The 14,946-nt window shown below is 35.9% G+C and overlaps 1 protein-coding gene across 1 annotated transcript in view; it reads left to right on the top strand.

The window, feature by feature from the left end:
* EMB (embigin) overlaps positions 1 to 12,406 on the top strand; it is a gene marked incomplete at both ends in the record, with an annotated part of 35,708 nt that extends 23,302 nt beyond the window's left edge. The window contains 5 exons of the mRNA XM_084233862.1: positions 3,420 to 3,547; positions 6,789 to 7,068; positions 7,846 to 7,879; positions 10,426 to 10,480; positions 12,236 to 12,406. Coding sequence (XP_084089988.1) covers positions 3,420 to 3,547; positions 6,789 to 7,068; positions 7,846 to 7,879; positions 10,426 to 10,480; positions 12,236 to 12,406 — 668 coding nt within the window. The remainder of the gene's footprint in view (positions 1 to 3,419; positions 3,548 to 6,788; positions 7,069 to 7,845; positions 7,880 to 10,425; positions 10,481 to 12,235) is intronic.
* Between the last annotated feature and the right edge of the window lie 2,540 nt (positions 12,407 to 14,946).

Raw genomic sequence — 14,946 nt, 5'->3', positions numbered from 1 at the left:
TGCTCCCCACCCAAACTTCATATAATACCCAAGATTTTCTCAGAAAACCCCTTTTAGTTATCAGTTGTGCTTCCCAAGTCAGTGTTTCTTGAGTCTTATCGAAAAAGAATGTATTTTCTGCCATGTTTTCCCCAAAAATGTTGTCTGTTTTCTACTTTTGATTCTTAGCCTATAGGTAAATATCTGTATTTTGATCATATTTCAGCAATATTTTCTGTTAAAGCATGACCTAATTTCCAGAAAGAAGCATGCTGCTCTTGGGAAATAGGATACATGAGAGATCAACAGGCTGGGAAAGCAGAAACAGTGCCCATAATTAGTGTCCAGCACAGCCAGTTTCAAAGTCTGCCTTCAAAGCAGTGTTTGTTTTAAGGTAACCCTAGCTCTAGAAATAACTGCATCCAAGCTTCACTATTTCACAACATATGTAAATCAAACCATCATGTAAGCCTTCAACTTTAAGAAAAAGCATTTAATGTAAACTAGTTTTTATTTGTTAATCCTTGATTATGTAGTTGATCATGTTTATCCTTAATCAAGGACTGTTTATCCTTAGTCATATGTCAAACATTTTCTGCCAAGACATGAAAAATGGAAATATAAGATTGTAATGAAGGGCCATTTATGAGTGGAAGTGGAAATACATGAGTCGTAAAATGATTCATATGAGAACTGTTGTGATCTTTGAGAGTTGTGCTTCTCTTTTTGTTCAGAGATAAAACTCATACCAATTAAATAGTCTGATGGGAAAAAAACAGTGCTTAAAATACATGTGTTAAACTTCTCATTGTGGAACTCAAGAAGTGTAGTTCTGCTCCATCTGAGCTTGGAAGAAACCATGTGACTTCAGAAAAGAATCTCACTCTTAGCCAAACTCAAATCCCTTCTTAATCTGCAGGTCTTTAGTTGAGGCCTCTCCCAAAGTAGGGTTGATCTTTCCAAGGGAGGCTTTCGCCCAGGTGGTTCTGTGTTTTCATATTTCGCTTAATAATGAAACCACACCAGGGATTGGATATATGGAAATGAAGTATGATTAGAGAGTGATATTGAACTGATACATCAATAGTGTTTGGTCAGGAGATCCAAGAATAACTTCATTCTCACTGGATCCAGTCTTTCCTTCTCACAGCAAAATCTTGTCTGTGAAAATATACACAAAAGAGGAAACCAAAACAAAGTATAACGCTTGATTTTTGGCCAGCCCTCCTGAAATCCCTGGGAGATTCGACCACATGAACAGCTTCTCTGTCTTCAACAAGTTCTTACAAAATTTAAAAACAGTTGTCTGTTTTTTCATAGTCCAAGCCCAATTTGGTACATACTGTAGGTAGAGTATACCCAGAAAAAAACAAGCTGAACTTGGGCTGAGTTATTGACACCTCCAACTTCTCAAAACAGAGTCCAGCAATGTCCCAGAACATGACCAATCTAGGATGATTCTCTCTGAGGCTGAATGAAAAGGGTTGCATGAAAGCAGGAAATTTATATTGAGGTCCACGGGGACTCCACAGACCACTGCCCAGTCTTCCATTGTCACTGCTTCCAGTGTGTAGTGAGAAAACTAGCTGCACCATAAGATGATAATATGGAATAAAATGTTCTATGATTCAGCCTAATTTAGGCCTTTACCATTTTAACATTTAAAATTACTGTCTTGTTTCTCAGGAACTTAAAATATAGTTATGTTAATATCAAGACAGATGGTTCATCTATTCTCTTGGATCTTACATTTGCTTCCAGTTTTTCACATATTGGTTATTTTCCTCCATTAGAGTTATGTCAGGGTCTACAAATGAACCTTGAAGGAGTATCCAAAGATCGAAGAAATTGAACCAAACTCTAATAAAAGTAGTTTGATGTAATAGTGCAGAACATTTACATGAGGAACATCCTCTTTTATTTTTTGGAAGTCACTTAGATTATACTCTTCATTTAAAAATTTAGCTCATGGTCATGTCAAAGTATTACTTGTTTTATTCTTGTTAAAACCAGCATGTAGTAAATGTCCCATTTCCTTTCTATTCTTAGGTTTTATAATAACTTGTAAAGTTCCATTTACTATATAGGTCTGGAAACAAGATTTTATTTTTAACTATTTAACCAGTTTCATTTCTTGTTATGGCAAGGAGCATGGGCAGCCCAATTTAAATTCAGTAGCATTGAAGCTGTAATTCTAATTTAGATATTTCTTGGATCCAAATCTTTTCTTTGTCACATTGTTTTGGCTCCTTCAAAAACTCATGGTTGACATTTGAAATGGACATGTGTTAACTACATGTCTCTTAATGTCACTTAGCTATTGGTGGTCAATAGGAAATGTGGAACACTAGTAGCCTCTCAAAAGGAGGGCTCAAAATACTTTGTGGCAAAATTTGCTCACCAGTTTTTTTTCTTCTTGGATGATTGCCATCAAGGTACCAGGCAGGACCATGTGGTTATTGACGTGGGTGGATAGAGTGCCTACAAGGCCTCCCAGTCTCTGGTATGGGGAGTGAGGGAGGCAAGAGGGAGCCAATATGGCACCCACAGGTGTATAATTACTAGGATTGCATGAAGTTGCCAAGATGACTGCTGCCAATTTTGAGGATCATTCTCAAATTTCTTACCTCTCTGGCAGATACTGTAACAGTAGCCAATGGATTCCTTATGGTTCAGATACTTTTTAGCCATGTGTCACTATACTGTGTCTCTGGGCAAGTGAGTTGTGCTTGGACCTCTTATGGATGAATTCTCTGGTTCCTCTGATTCTTAGATTCTCCTGGGTATTTTCCCCACCAGCTCTCAATGCCAGTAACCTAGGGACTCATCTCTGCTATGTAGAATGGAAAAGTTGGGCTGTTTAATGCAGGACAAACCCTCTCTTGCTCTCAGGCCAAAGTTCTGTGCACTCAGTGTTCCTTTGGCAATGCATTTCCAGACCCAGTGGGCTGTCTTCCTCAGTGTGAGCTTATTTCTCTTTCCAATTCTTCATTGTTCTGCTCTCTTATCCCTTGTAGGATCTTTACTTGATCAGTTTTCAGATTTCCTTTTCAGTAAATTATAGTAATTGTAGATTTGTTGTGTCTATGGTAGGAGGTGAATTTAGGTTCTCCCTACTATGTAATCTTAACCCAAGAAAGCACAAAGTTTCTTTCTGATCCAAATGATCCAAAACATGTAACAGTTTATTACAACACTTATCGCAGGCTCAGGAGTAGAAGACAAGACCTATTTCAGGCAATAATATTGAACTGTCGCTCTACTGCTCTTCCCATTACTGTTATATATCCTGTCTACTGTAAATTAGTTTCATTTTATATAGAACTAAAACTGCTTAAAGAAAATCATAATAATAAGAAAGGAGAAATTGTCTTGAATGTGAATACATTCCCCCCTATTCAGACACTTTCAGTAACATGTTTTTCTAATATTTTTCTTAGTGCCTGAACTTAATGGAAAAAATAAACCATTGATCACTTATGTGGGGGATTCAGCTGTCTTGAAATGTAAATGTCAAAATTGTTTTCCTTTAAACTGGACCTGGTATAGTAGTAATGACAGTGTACAGGTAAGACCATGTTTCATTCATTTGAAGAAAATAAAATAGAAACTTTCATTTCATCAATAATATGTTTACACAAGACATAGAATTTCTAGGCCTATTTCTATTAAGAACAGTGATGAATGGAATTATCATTGATGTCTCTAAATATTACATTACAAGATACTCAATGTTTCATTATCAGATTGTCTTTTTAGATTTAACAACTTATTTAAATTATTTGAAATGAAGTTAAAATTCGTTTTTAGTTGATGAATTTAGAAATAACCCCATCAAAAAAAAATTCCCCCTTTTATTCCATAAAAATAAGTAGGAAAAAATGGAGTCTTCTTTACCTGCTTCTGTCTCTGGAAACATTTGTGAATATAGTACAATGACACAATTTGGAAAAAAATGAAAATTTGATGACTTAAACTTAGGTCTTGTATTCTGTTGGCCAGTGTCTGACCTCTTTTGGCATTCCAGCGACCTATGGGAAGCCAAATGCATTTGAATTTCTCTTAAAGAATTAATGGCTATTCAAAGAGCTGATGTTAAGAACAATGTAACAATTCAATAAATCATTTCTAATTCCCTTTCTTCCTTCTAAATAGCCCCTAATAGCAGAAAAATTTAGGACATTGTCCTTTAGGGGATACCCTTTTATTGCCCTGGAACTAATGAGTATTGAAATGAAAGTCCTATAAGGCACTTTCTGAGTTCTGAGTTCTAGAACTAATAGGATGAGCCAGAGTAGATCTTATAATGAAATATTCAATTCCTTCATAAATAAAATTGATGCTACCTTAGACTAGTGAAGGAAGACAGAGGAAGGATTTAAAAGGGTGAGTGATGGTTCTATGTAACACTGGTTTATTTTTCAAAGAAATAACTTCAAAATCACTTACGAGTAGACTTAATCTTTGCATACTTAACTTTAAGTTTATCTTTGTATTGATTAGGCAAGGGGATCGTTGTATACATGTGCATATTTTCAAAAACACATACATTTGTAAAACCAAATATCAATTATGACATTTGAAATACATAGCCTAAATTATTTATGCTTAAATGATATTAGCCAAAAATTCTTAAATTTAATTATTCTAAATGTTTTGTTAGCATTTCTCTCTGTTATACTGAATTTTTCTTAATTTGATCCTAAGAATGAGTTATATTAGTATGTAAAATAAAAGTACAGAAGACAGTACAGGTCAAAACATTAAGTCAAGGTTTTTTTTCAAAAAGCAGACCAACCATTTGCATCAGAATCACCTGGAGTGACTATTAAACATGCAATGCCTTCAGAGGTCAGTTCTGATTAGAGAGCAAACATTTGTAATAAGCATCCCAGAGAATGCTGTGGACATGGAGCCAGGTTCTGACACTTTTTTGGCAAGTAATAAACTCACAGAGAGTTCTTCATCAAATAACCTCCTAGAATATTTGTGTGCAGGTTACCATTTATTGAGTAGGGCAATTGATAGAGCAGAGAAGATATCAGAAGACCTATGAATGAGTTTTATTTTTTATTTTATATATTTTTTAGATTTTAAAAAATTTTTTTGAATATTATTTATTTAAACAAGTACTGGGGTACAGGCCAGATGCGCGGGAGGGTGAGCGGACTCACCAGAAACAAAGTGGGGAACAGAACAGGCAGACTGACTGAAATACACTGCTGAGGGGAGCAGCAGGTGAAACAGGAGAGGTCTGCCACGCCATGTGGAACCCTTGCCAGCTGGCAGGGATCAAACTGGCACTGCAGAGGCTTGCGGATTGCTTCACAGCGCTGCGCTCAACCACCTGTGCCACCAGGGGAGGCCCTGAATTTTAAATAAAATAGGTTAAATATATCAGCACCACAGTGGTTTTGTATGGATCCTGAGAGACTGGAAGAAACCCAGAGGAATCTCAGACATCAGCTTGCCTGAGAAATTCAGATAGGAAAAAGAGGAGGTATGCAGACCACCACATCTGCCAGCATCACAGGGGATCCTGCCATTCCTTTACATCAGTTTCAAACACCCGAAGAGTTCACTTTGTGTGTGTGTGTGTGTGTAGAAGAACTGGGGTGTTGTCCACTGGTGTGGGGAGGTGAGGGAATTCACCAGAGACAGAGTGCGGAGTAGAACAGGTGGATTTACTAAAATATACTGCTAAGGGGAGCAGCAGGCAGCATGGTAGAAATCTGCTGCACCATATGTGCATTAGCATCTTGGCCAGGAATCAAACTCAGGCCACAGTGGTGATAGTGCTTAGAATTAACCTGTAGGCCACTAGGGAGATCCTAAAGAGGTCATTTTCAATTTCAATTTGAGGAACTCCCAATGTCAGGGACCAGTGATCTTCCTTTATAGAAGTGATCAGATTTAATAGTTTTATTAATATAATAATTTAGTGAATGTCTGCATTTGTGAAGGAGCAAATGCTTTGAATAGCAAGTCAAGGATTAGAATGTGACTCCCAGATGATTGGAATTTTTCTGTATTTTTAATCATTTTATCATATTTGCCCACAATGATCTACAAGCTGTAGTTTGAAACATAGTGCTGGGTACTTAAGGCAAAGTAAACTTGCAAAAAAATCTTAATGCAGAAGTCCTTGCTGCCTCTGAAAGATCAAACTCTGATAAAGCTTGAGCTCTGTTATGTATAACTTCACAAACATTCCTTTTTTCTAGTATGCATTTTTTCCTGGTACTATCTTAAAGCTTTTGCTCAAAATTAGATAATTTAGTTCATACATGATTTATGCATTTTTATATTAATTTGTTAGTCTTATACCTATGTATATAACTTTGGGGATAGTTTATGCAATTTGATAGGAATGGGTATAAATTTTTTTATCCAAAAAATTCTTATTTCCCAATTTATAGTTTTTTATAATTTATTTTAACTAAGGTAATATTGGTGTACTCCATCAGATATTACCACTATAGTGCACCCACCAGCAACTCACCCATTTTTTTTAAAGATTTATTTATTTATTCATACAAGAACCAGGGTACAGGCCAGATTCCTGGGAGGGTGAGAGGATTCACCAGAGACAGAGCAGGGAACAGAACAGGCAGACTGACAAAATACACTGCTGAGGGGAGCAGTGGAAGCGACAGGAGATGTCTGCTGCGCCATGTGGGACCCTTGCAGGCCGGCCGGGATCAACCCAGCACTGCAGAGCCTGCGGACAGCTTCACAGCGCAGCTCTCAACTGCCTGCGCCACCAGGGGAGGCCCCAATTCACCCATTTTAATGTCTTTTTATACTAGGTTCCCATTGATGTTCAAATGATTGATAAGTATGTAGTCAATGGAACAAATGCTAATGAAACGAGACTCAAGATAATGCAGCTTTCAGAGGAAGACCAGGGAACTTACTGGTGCCATGCGATATTCCAATTAGGTGAAAGTGAAGAACAGATGGAACTTGTCGTGCTGAGCTATTTGGTGCCCCTCAAACCGTTTCTTGCCATAGTTGCTGAGGTGGTTCTTTTAGTGACTATTATTCTCCTTTGTGAAGTATACACCCAAAAGAAAAAGAAGCGTGCAGGTATGAGTTCTTTTTTCAGGTAATGTTTGTAAGCTTTACATTTTGGGGGGAAAAATATAACAATTTTTTTATTTGCTGTGGTATTTACATTAAAATTAATGGTGACAGTGAGCACTGAGTTTGTATCTATGGTCTTCCAGTTTCAATATCTAAAACCTATAAGTATTTTTTAATTTCCCCTCCCTCCTTTTTTTGGCCTTATCAATACCTTCACACAAATTAGGTGAGAAGTGTTTTGGCCCTAGAGTTTTAGAAAATTCTGTTTTAGTTTAATATAAAAGATCTCAAAGACAAAGAATTAATTCTTTCACTTAAATAAGTCATTTAAAAATATTTTATCAGACATTCTGGAGTTCTCATTAAATGGAGTTTGTCTAGTCGATTTCCCATTTTTTGTAGCCTGTGCCTGATGGATTGCTGGTTGAGAAACAAATGGCTTCAAATTTCCCTAAGGAAATTTATTTTACATTCTTTATTCTTTCTTAAATTCATGCTAAATTTTTAACCTTTTAAATACTTACAAATCAATGACTGTTTTTGAAATTCCCAGAAAATAGCCTGTTCTAGTCCAAAAACTCAGGTCAGGTCTGTAGAGCAGGAAAATAGGGGGATGGGATGGAGGTGTCGCTGTCTGATGTAGCGCATTTCTTATTAATTTCAAAGAGGGATGAAAGCTCACTGCATTCTTAACTGAGGGAGAAAGTTGAATTGAACATACATGTTGCGTAAGAATTATAAACCAGTCCTAACAGTTAACTATTTTCTTTTGTTATATAGATGATGGGAAAGAATTTGAACAAATTGAACAGCTGTAAGTACTCTATTTTACAGATCAATTTTCATATAGGTAAAATACATATAAACATGAAATTGAATATAGTGTTTATAGTTAAGAGGGGGGAAAACACAAGAGTATATTTTTTTAGCTTTTTGTACATGTCCATGCTGTCTGCCTGGACTGTGATACAATCCACCTCCATTACTTAATATTTTCAACCCCACTTTAGTTTTATCCTCAATAAAATGGGTTTATGATATTGGATGTTTGTGATGTTGGACTAAACAGTATGAATCTGGAAACACTTATCACAGGCATTGTTGCAAAGAATGGTATTTAGTAATTGTAAGGAATTCTCATTCCTGGCTATATTTCTGATTACTTAATGCTCCTTTAAACTACACTTGCTCAGATGTTACTGGATCTCCTGGATTAAATCCTCTGAGATTGGCCCCTGAGCATCTCCATTTCTTTAAAATGTCTTTCACTGATGCTAATTCTTAGTCAAATTAGAAATTACTGACAGGATCCTATTAACCATCATTTTGGAGAGAACACAAACTCTGATACTCGTTTTCTTATTTCCCTTTGTTTAGAGTTGAGCTTGGAAGCTGAGTTGAGAATAAATTAACTGGGATGCAATTAGATTTGGTAAAGCTGAGTTTTGTCAGACCCTCCAGGCCAGAAAACTGAATGTAGAGTCCAGTGATGGAGGTACCCACAGCTGGGATTAAAATCCAAGTAACTGCCCAGCACTGGGGACCAGGAAAATGAGATCAGATGAAAGAGGCTGAAAGAAAGCTAGGATATGGGAAACCTCAGCACCTGTTACCCACACACAGAAGACATTTGACATTTTTTCAGCCAGTAGGAGTTCTGAGCTGTGAGTGCCATAACCACAGATACAGAACAGCATGCACAGTTGCCAATTAGATACACTTAGATGTTAGAGTTATTTTTACATAATTCACATATGCAGGCTAATAAATTAACAAAATAAGAGCTTCTAAATTAAAGGCATTGAATAATTATATCAGGAGTTTCATAATCCCAGATAGGAAAAAACAAAGCAGTGTTGTCTTAGAATCACAGGTTCTTCTAGTTGAAAGAGAATTGCACCTCTTTTTGGACATCTTGTTTATATTGATTTGGACTTGTTATCTTTCTGGGTCCCATGTATTGACACCCCTGTTTTTTTACTTAGAGGCATGTAGAAACATTAGTCTTTCAGTTACGGTTACAGCCCTAGCCAGCTTTATCTCTCTTCCCAGCTCTGCCTTCCTTTCTTCTGACCAATCCTCTGTGGTCACCTTTGGGGGTTTCTTTGGTTTCAGAGCATTCTGTTTAGGGCACTCTCTGAATGTTTGGTGCCCGATCAGTGAGGGGTGAACTATCAGTTCTTCATAATTTAGTTTCCTTTTATTTCACTATTTTAAAAATATTTAAAACATGTTTTTTCTAGACTATCTTAGGAAAATGTCAGAATGATTCAATTAATAGTATAATGAATTACGATTCTTTTTGAAAATTGGAATACTATGGATCCTTTGCTCGATCCTGTACAGAGGTCACTGACAGTTTCAGTTTTCTGATCTTTACATTGTCTCAAGAATATCTTTGGAGTTAATACAAGTATCAAAGGCATTTTGGCTTTGCTTGTTCAAAACAACCTTTTTTTTTTTTAAGATTTATTTATTTATTATTTATACAAGCACTGGGTACAGTCAGAAGCACGGGAGGGTGAGAGAATTCACCAGAGCCAGAGCGGGGAGCAGAGCAGGCGGAAGGACCGAAGTACACTGCTGAGGGGAGCAGCAGACGGCAGGAGAGGTCTGCGCGCCATGTGGGACCCTCCTCAGGTGGCTGTGGAGCAGCCGGGGATCAAACTGGTGCTGCAGAGGCTGCGGGCAGCTTTGCAACCCAGCCCTCAGCCACTGTGCCCCCGGGGAGGCCCCAAAACAGTCTTTTATCAATGTTCTTGAAATTTTCAATTAGGAGATAAATTTTGCTTGATAAAAAATACTTCCAAAAGTATATTCTGGTAAATGTTATTTATTAGTATATTTTGATATCATATTTATGTAGGTGTGTTTAAATACCAGTGATTCATAGTTTCTTGATGAAATGATTTTTAAAAATAATACGAAATGCTTTGATGGTGGGTGTGGTGTGGTAACCTACATCTGAAGAAGTGTGACTCTAGACCCCTACATCGGTGTTGTAAACCAACTTTACCTTAGTAAAAATTAATACAGTAAAGAAGTAGTACTAAACATACAGCATCAAAACAAGCTAGTCACTCCAAATAGTTTCATGAGAAGCTCTCTCATTTAGCTAATCCACTGAGATACTGACTCCACACAGACTTGCCAACCCACCCCTTCTGCATAAAACAACAGGCCTTTCTCACTGTCATCTATGGCAGCAATTTCCCTCCTAGCAGTGGTCTCAGCAAGGTCAACATCAGGAGTAAAACATTTTTAGGAAGAGTGAATTGTGTGCCCTGATATCCATGGTATAGGTGGTGAACTGACTAAATTTTATACAATGTATCTAACATTTTTTGTTTTTTTTTATAGGAAATCTGATGACAGCAATGGCGTAGAAAATAATGCTACCAGGCATAGAAAAACTGTAAGTTACTTCTAAATGGTATTCCAAATAGAAGATAAAGTCCAGTATACATAGACTATTAATCCAGCTGCTTCCCCCCCTATTTCTCATGAGCAGACTCATAAATAATCTCTTCATTTGCTATGTGCTTGAATATGGTTGTTTATATTATTGTAGGACAAACATAGAGTTAAATAAAAATAGTACTCTATCTCACCATAGACCATGTAGTGGTCAAGCTAACAGTAATTAATTTAGTGTACTGCCTATAGATTTTGTCACCACAGGTTATTTTCTTTTATAACTTCTCATATTTTTTCCTCAATTTTTCTTTATTCCCCTATTTTATTCTTATTTATTCCTATACATTGGGTGCTATGAATGACTCTACTAACTTACTGTTTAGAATAAAAATATTCATAAATCATTAAGAGCCCTTGTTGTTGACAGTGGTTTGGATCTGCCCTTCCCAGCACTTATTTTTGCTTTGCTAAAGTGATAATAAGTTATTACAGAATAGCGAGGACATGCTAATGATGTTTCATTATGCTTTATTTAACGCAGGAACCTGTGAGCCAGTGAATGAGAAACAGCATGTCAAGAATTATGGGAAGATACACAGAGAGTTTGTATTTCAGTTTTGCTTATAGTTCCTATTAAGAACATCTATTTTTTTTTATTTTTACAAGGATGAAAAGTTTATCTACATGCTCATCAGTAGCTTTGTTAAACATATGCTACTGCAGATCTAAAGATATGTTTTCAGTCAGTATTTTACATTAAAGCAAGGTAGATATATTAAATATGCTCAGTGAATTATAACCCAGGATAACTAATTTCTGCCTGGTCCCCAAGGAACACACAGAATGGACACCAGCAAAACCAGTTAATAGTTACTAGACCAAAGGGTACTCAGTGCCTGTTTATAACCAAAGAATTTATTAAAGAGAAAGCCTTTACCATTTGTCTTAAAACATTTTTGTTCCCAGTCATCCTTATCCTATGTATAGAAATATTTGTAATGATTTTTGTGTATAGTTTATCCTCCTATCATATTGAAAACAAGAATCTTCACTAGGAAATGAATACTTCCTGCTTTTGTTAATGATGGTTACTCTACAATCTCTATAAGGAAAACTTAATTTGTCCTCTATTAATATTGGTTTAAGTCAAGGAAATAGTCATACATTTGCCCAAAGCTGTATAGCCCAAAAGCTAGTTTCCCAGTCTTTATTCTACTCGAATTGCTTTCCCACACCAAATTAAATTGCTGCTTGGTCTTTGTGTAGAATGTTTTGGAAAAGCCATGGGTTTGGACTTCTTAAGATACAGCATGCAGGTCTGTACTGCAGCATGCAGCATGCATACAGCATGCAGCACTGTAGCACTGCTCCAGGCTAGTGTTCTCCTCCATGGTTTCCTGATAACTTTGATTTGATGCTTGATTTGCTGGTATCTGGCAAGCTGGATATTTAAAACTGCATTACTAGTGATTTATAATACTGATTGCTTTGTCTGAAATCCAGATATACTAAAGTAATTATATGTTGCTACAAATGCCTTAGACTTTTCTTCAAAAATAGTATAGTTTTTCTTGCATAGATAACTGAAATACTTGCCATAGTGAAATCAGGTGAAGTATGAGTGAACATGAAAAGTTGTTGGTGACTTTGAATGGAATACTGAAATGGCGCTGATACTATCCCGATGCTGCAGGGTAGTAGAGCAGGTTGAAGAAAATGTTGTAAAACCAGCTTTGTGGCCTTGTGCTACTAGGTCCAATGTCCCATTGTTCACAGTGCCACAAAAGCAAAGAGGGAAGAGCTTGGTGTGGTGGCTAGGAACCCACTGTTCTTGATGATGAGGAAACTCAAGTTTGGAAAAGAGTTCAATGGTTTAAATAAAACAACTTTTCATGATGTACTGACTGAGAAAATTACAAAATAAAATGCTTGCTGGTGGAGAAAATTATTGTGTATATGAAATCTTAACTAATGTTAAAAATACTACTTGTATGAATCATACATATAAAGCAGTGACTTGGAAACTGCTCATTTTTGGTTGTATTTTGTATAAAGTGTGTTAACTAAACATACAAGTTTTATTGAACTAGCATATATCCCCTAAGTAATGGCAGATTTTATTTTATTCTTGATCTCAGAACCATAAGCCATGCATTTGTTTTGGTTCAGTTCATTATTAACTTAATAAAATTGTCTTAAATAATATCTGCAAGGTGGCAGATAACCCATCAGTTCACTTAATGAAGTCAATGAAAATGTAGTCAGACCTGCTTTTGACTAAGTCTAATTCAAATCAGTATATTTGTTAGTGTCTCTCACTGGCTACAAAACCAATTTGTAGTATGTAGCTTTCCATTTTGCCACCACTATTTAGACTAAATCCTTTTCAAGCAAGAAAAATTGCTGCCCCAAGGTAAAATAATCTGAAATATTTATATAGTAAATTGAATTCTTAAGTGGCAATTCTTGCTATTTTTCCTATCAAAGGCAATTTATTTGAGTAACTATTTTAAGCAGAAAAAGGACCAGAAAATTAAAGTTGAATTTTGGCTTCTCATAGTCTCTCTGGAGGACTTCTGGAAATTACTTTATCACAGTTAGATTAAAAATGGAATGCTACCATTAACTAACCTCATAGAGATGATAAATAGATGAACTAATAACGACCAATTGTAAATTGACTAAAAATACTAAGCAAGCAGAAAAGCTGAAACAGGAAAACTACTCCATATTTATATTTTAGACCCCTGGGGAAATTCTATTAATCTTTCCAGCTAACAGAGTTTTGCAGCATAAGTCGATTTAATGATGTCTTAAAATTTCCAGATACTTTCCTATTAAGTTTATACTCTCATATAAATCTCCCTTTGTAATCTTCTTTTTCCTCAGCGTCTCATTATTCAAGCCAAATTCTAGAACTCATTGTACTATTTTCTTCTCCTTTATTAACTAATGCTTTTAGTAGTCATGAAGCTCTTCCTAATGGCTCATTAATCTACCCCATTGTCTTCCCCACTCCACCTTTGTCAGCTACCACAGCTAAACTCCTGATTTTCCTACCTCAGTCTCTCACCTTCTGTTAATCCCATTTTTGCATTATCACCTGAATCATGTTTCTAAAACACAAATCTCACTATTCAACTTGATTTAGGTTCCAGGCCAAACCTCTGCAGACTCATCTTTGCTTTTTCTTAATATTCTAGTTTTCCAAATTGCAAATTTCTCTCCGATGCCTTGACTTAGTGTTGACAGAGAAGAGATTTAGTGCAGAAATGCACTTCCCTGTGCTCTTGCACACAGACTAAATCAAGCTTAGCTTTTAAGACTTTCATCTGATGTTATTCCTCTTACTGAGATCTCTCATACCCTGTGGGGTTTGCACCATCTTAATGTGCTCAAATAACTCAACATTTCTCTTTGCTTATTGCCCTGTATTAGAAATTACACATCTGTCTCCTCTGTGGCTTCTGCCTTTTATTTCTGTGCCCTATACCTACCCTGGAGAAGGGCTGTTAGAGATGTTATGAAATGTGTGTTGAATGAACAAATTATATAGGTAAAATTCATAAATTGCTACTTATTTTTAGAAGGACAGTTTAAATTGCGGCATCAGAATCGGCACAAAATATTTTAAAGAGAAGTTTTATAACTTCAATGTTTCTTTCTATTACTTTGAAAAACATATAGTAATAGAATAAAAATTCTTATCAAAGTATTCATGTATTACTATCTATGAGCAAAGGGCGTTCTCATTCCAAAACTATGCTACAGGGTATCTCACTTTCAACTTACTTAAATTCTTTTGTCCTCTATTTTTCATAGACAATACAAACTGTAACCTAATTTATATTCTTACTTTGGTAATATGATATGTTGATTTTAAATATAAAGAATTTTGGCAGTTGTAGTCCTTTGTCCAGTACTGTACCAAGTATTGGTATTTGTATCTTTTCCACTGATTTCTCTTTTCTCCTTTCTGCCAAGACCTTATAATACCTCCTGGAACCCTAGGATGCATTTCCAAAATTTAACTTACAAGAAAAAAATAAATTCTGAAAAAAATTTTCATTGTTTATTTTTGATCACTGAAAGCTTACCATTAGTTAACTTTGTCAAAAGAAAAAAATGCCGATTTTTGTTTTTTTGCTTATTCTCTGGGTCTTCATTTTGAGGCGAAATGAGTTACTGAATGTCCACTACCTTCCAGAAAAAGAATCTACTGTAATGGAACAAGGTTAGGCAATAAATTACGAACTTACTCCCCATTAGCATTATTCATGTTATGGTGGGAATGAATTCATGTGTGCATTCCAGTATTAATTAAAGGTATATTAACCTACTTGTGGCAAGCTTTGAATGAATTGTTACTGAATGAATGAAAACTAGATCAAGAACTCAGTTGTTTTGGAATCTTAAATTATACATATTATGTAATGTCTACTTTGATTTTGATCACTGAACTGA

Source organism: Talpa europaea (assembly GCF_964194135.1).
Source record: "Talpa europaea genome assembly, chromosome: 5".
Classification (NCBI taxonomy): domain Eukaryota; kingdom Metazoa; phylum Chordata; class Mammalia; order Eulipotyphla; family Talpidae; genus Talpa; species Talpa europaea.
This window is presented reverse-complemented; position numbering and strand designations above follow the sequence as displayed.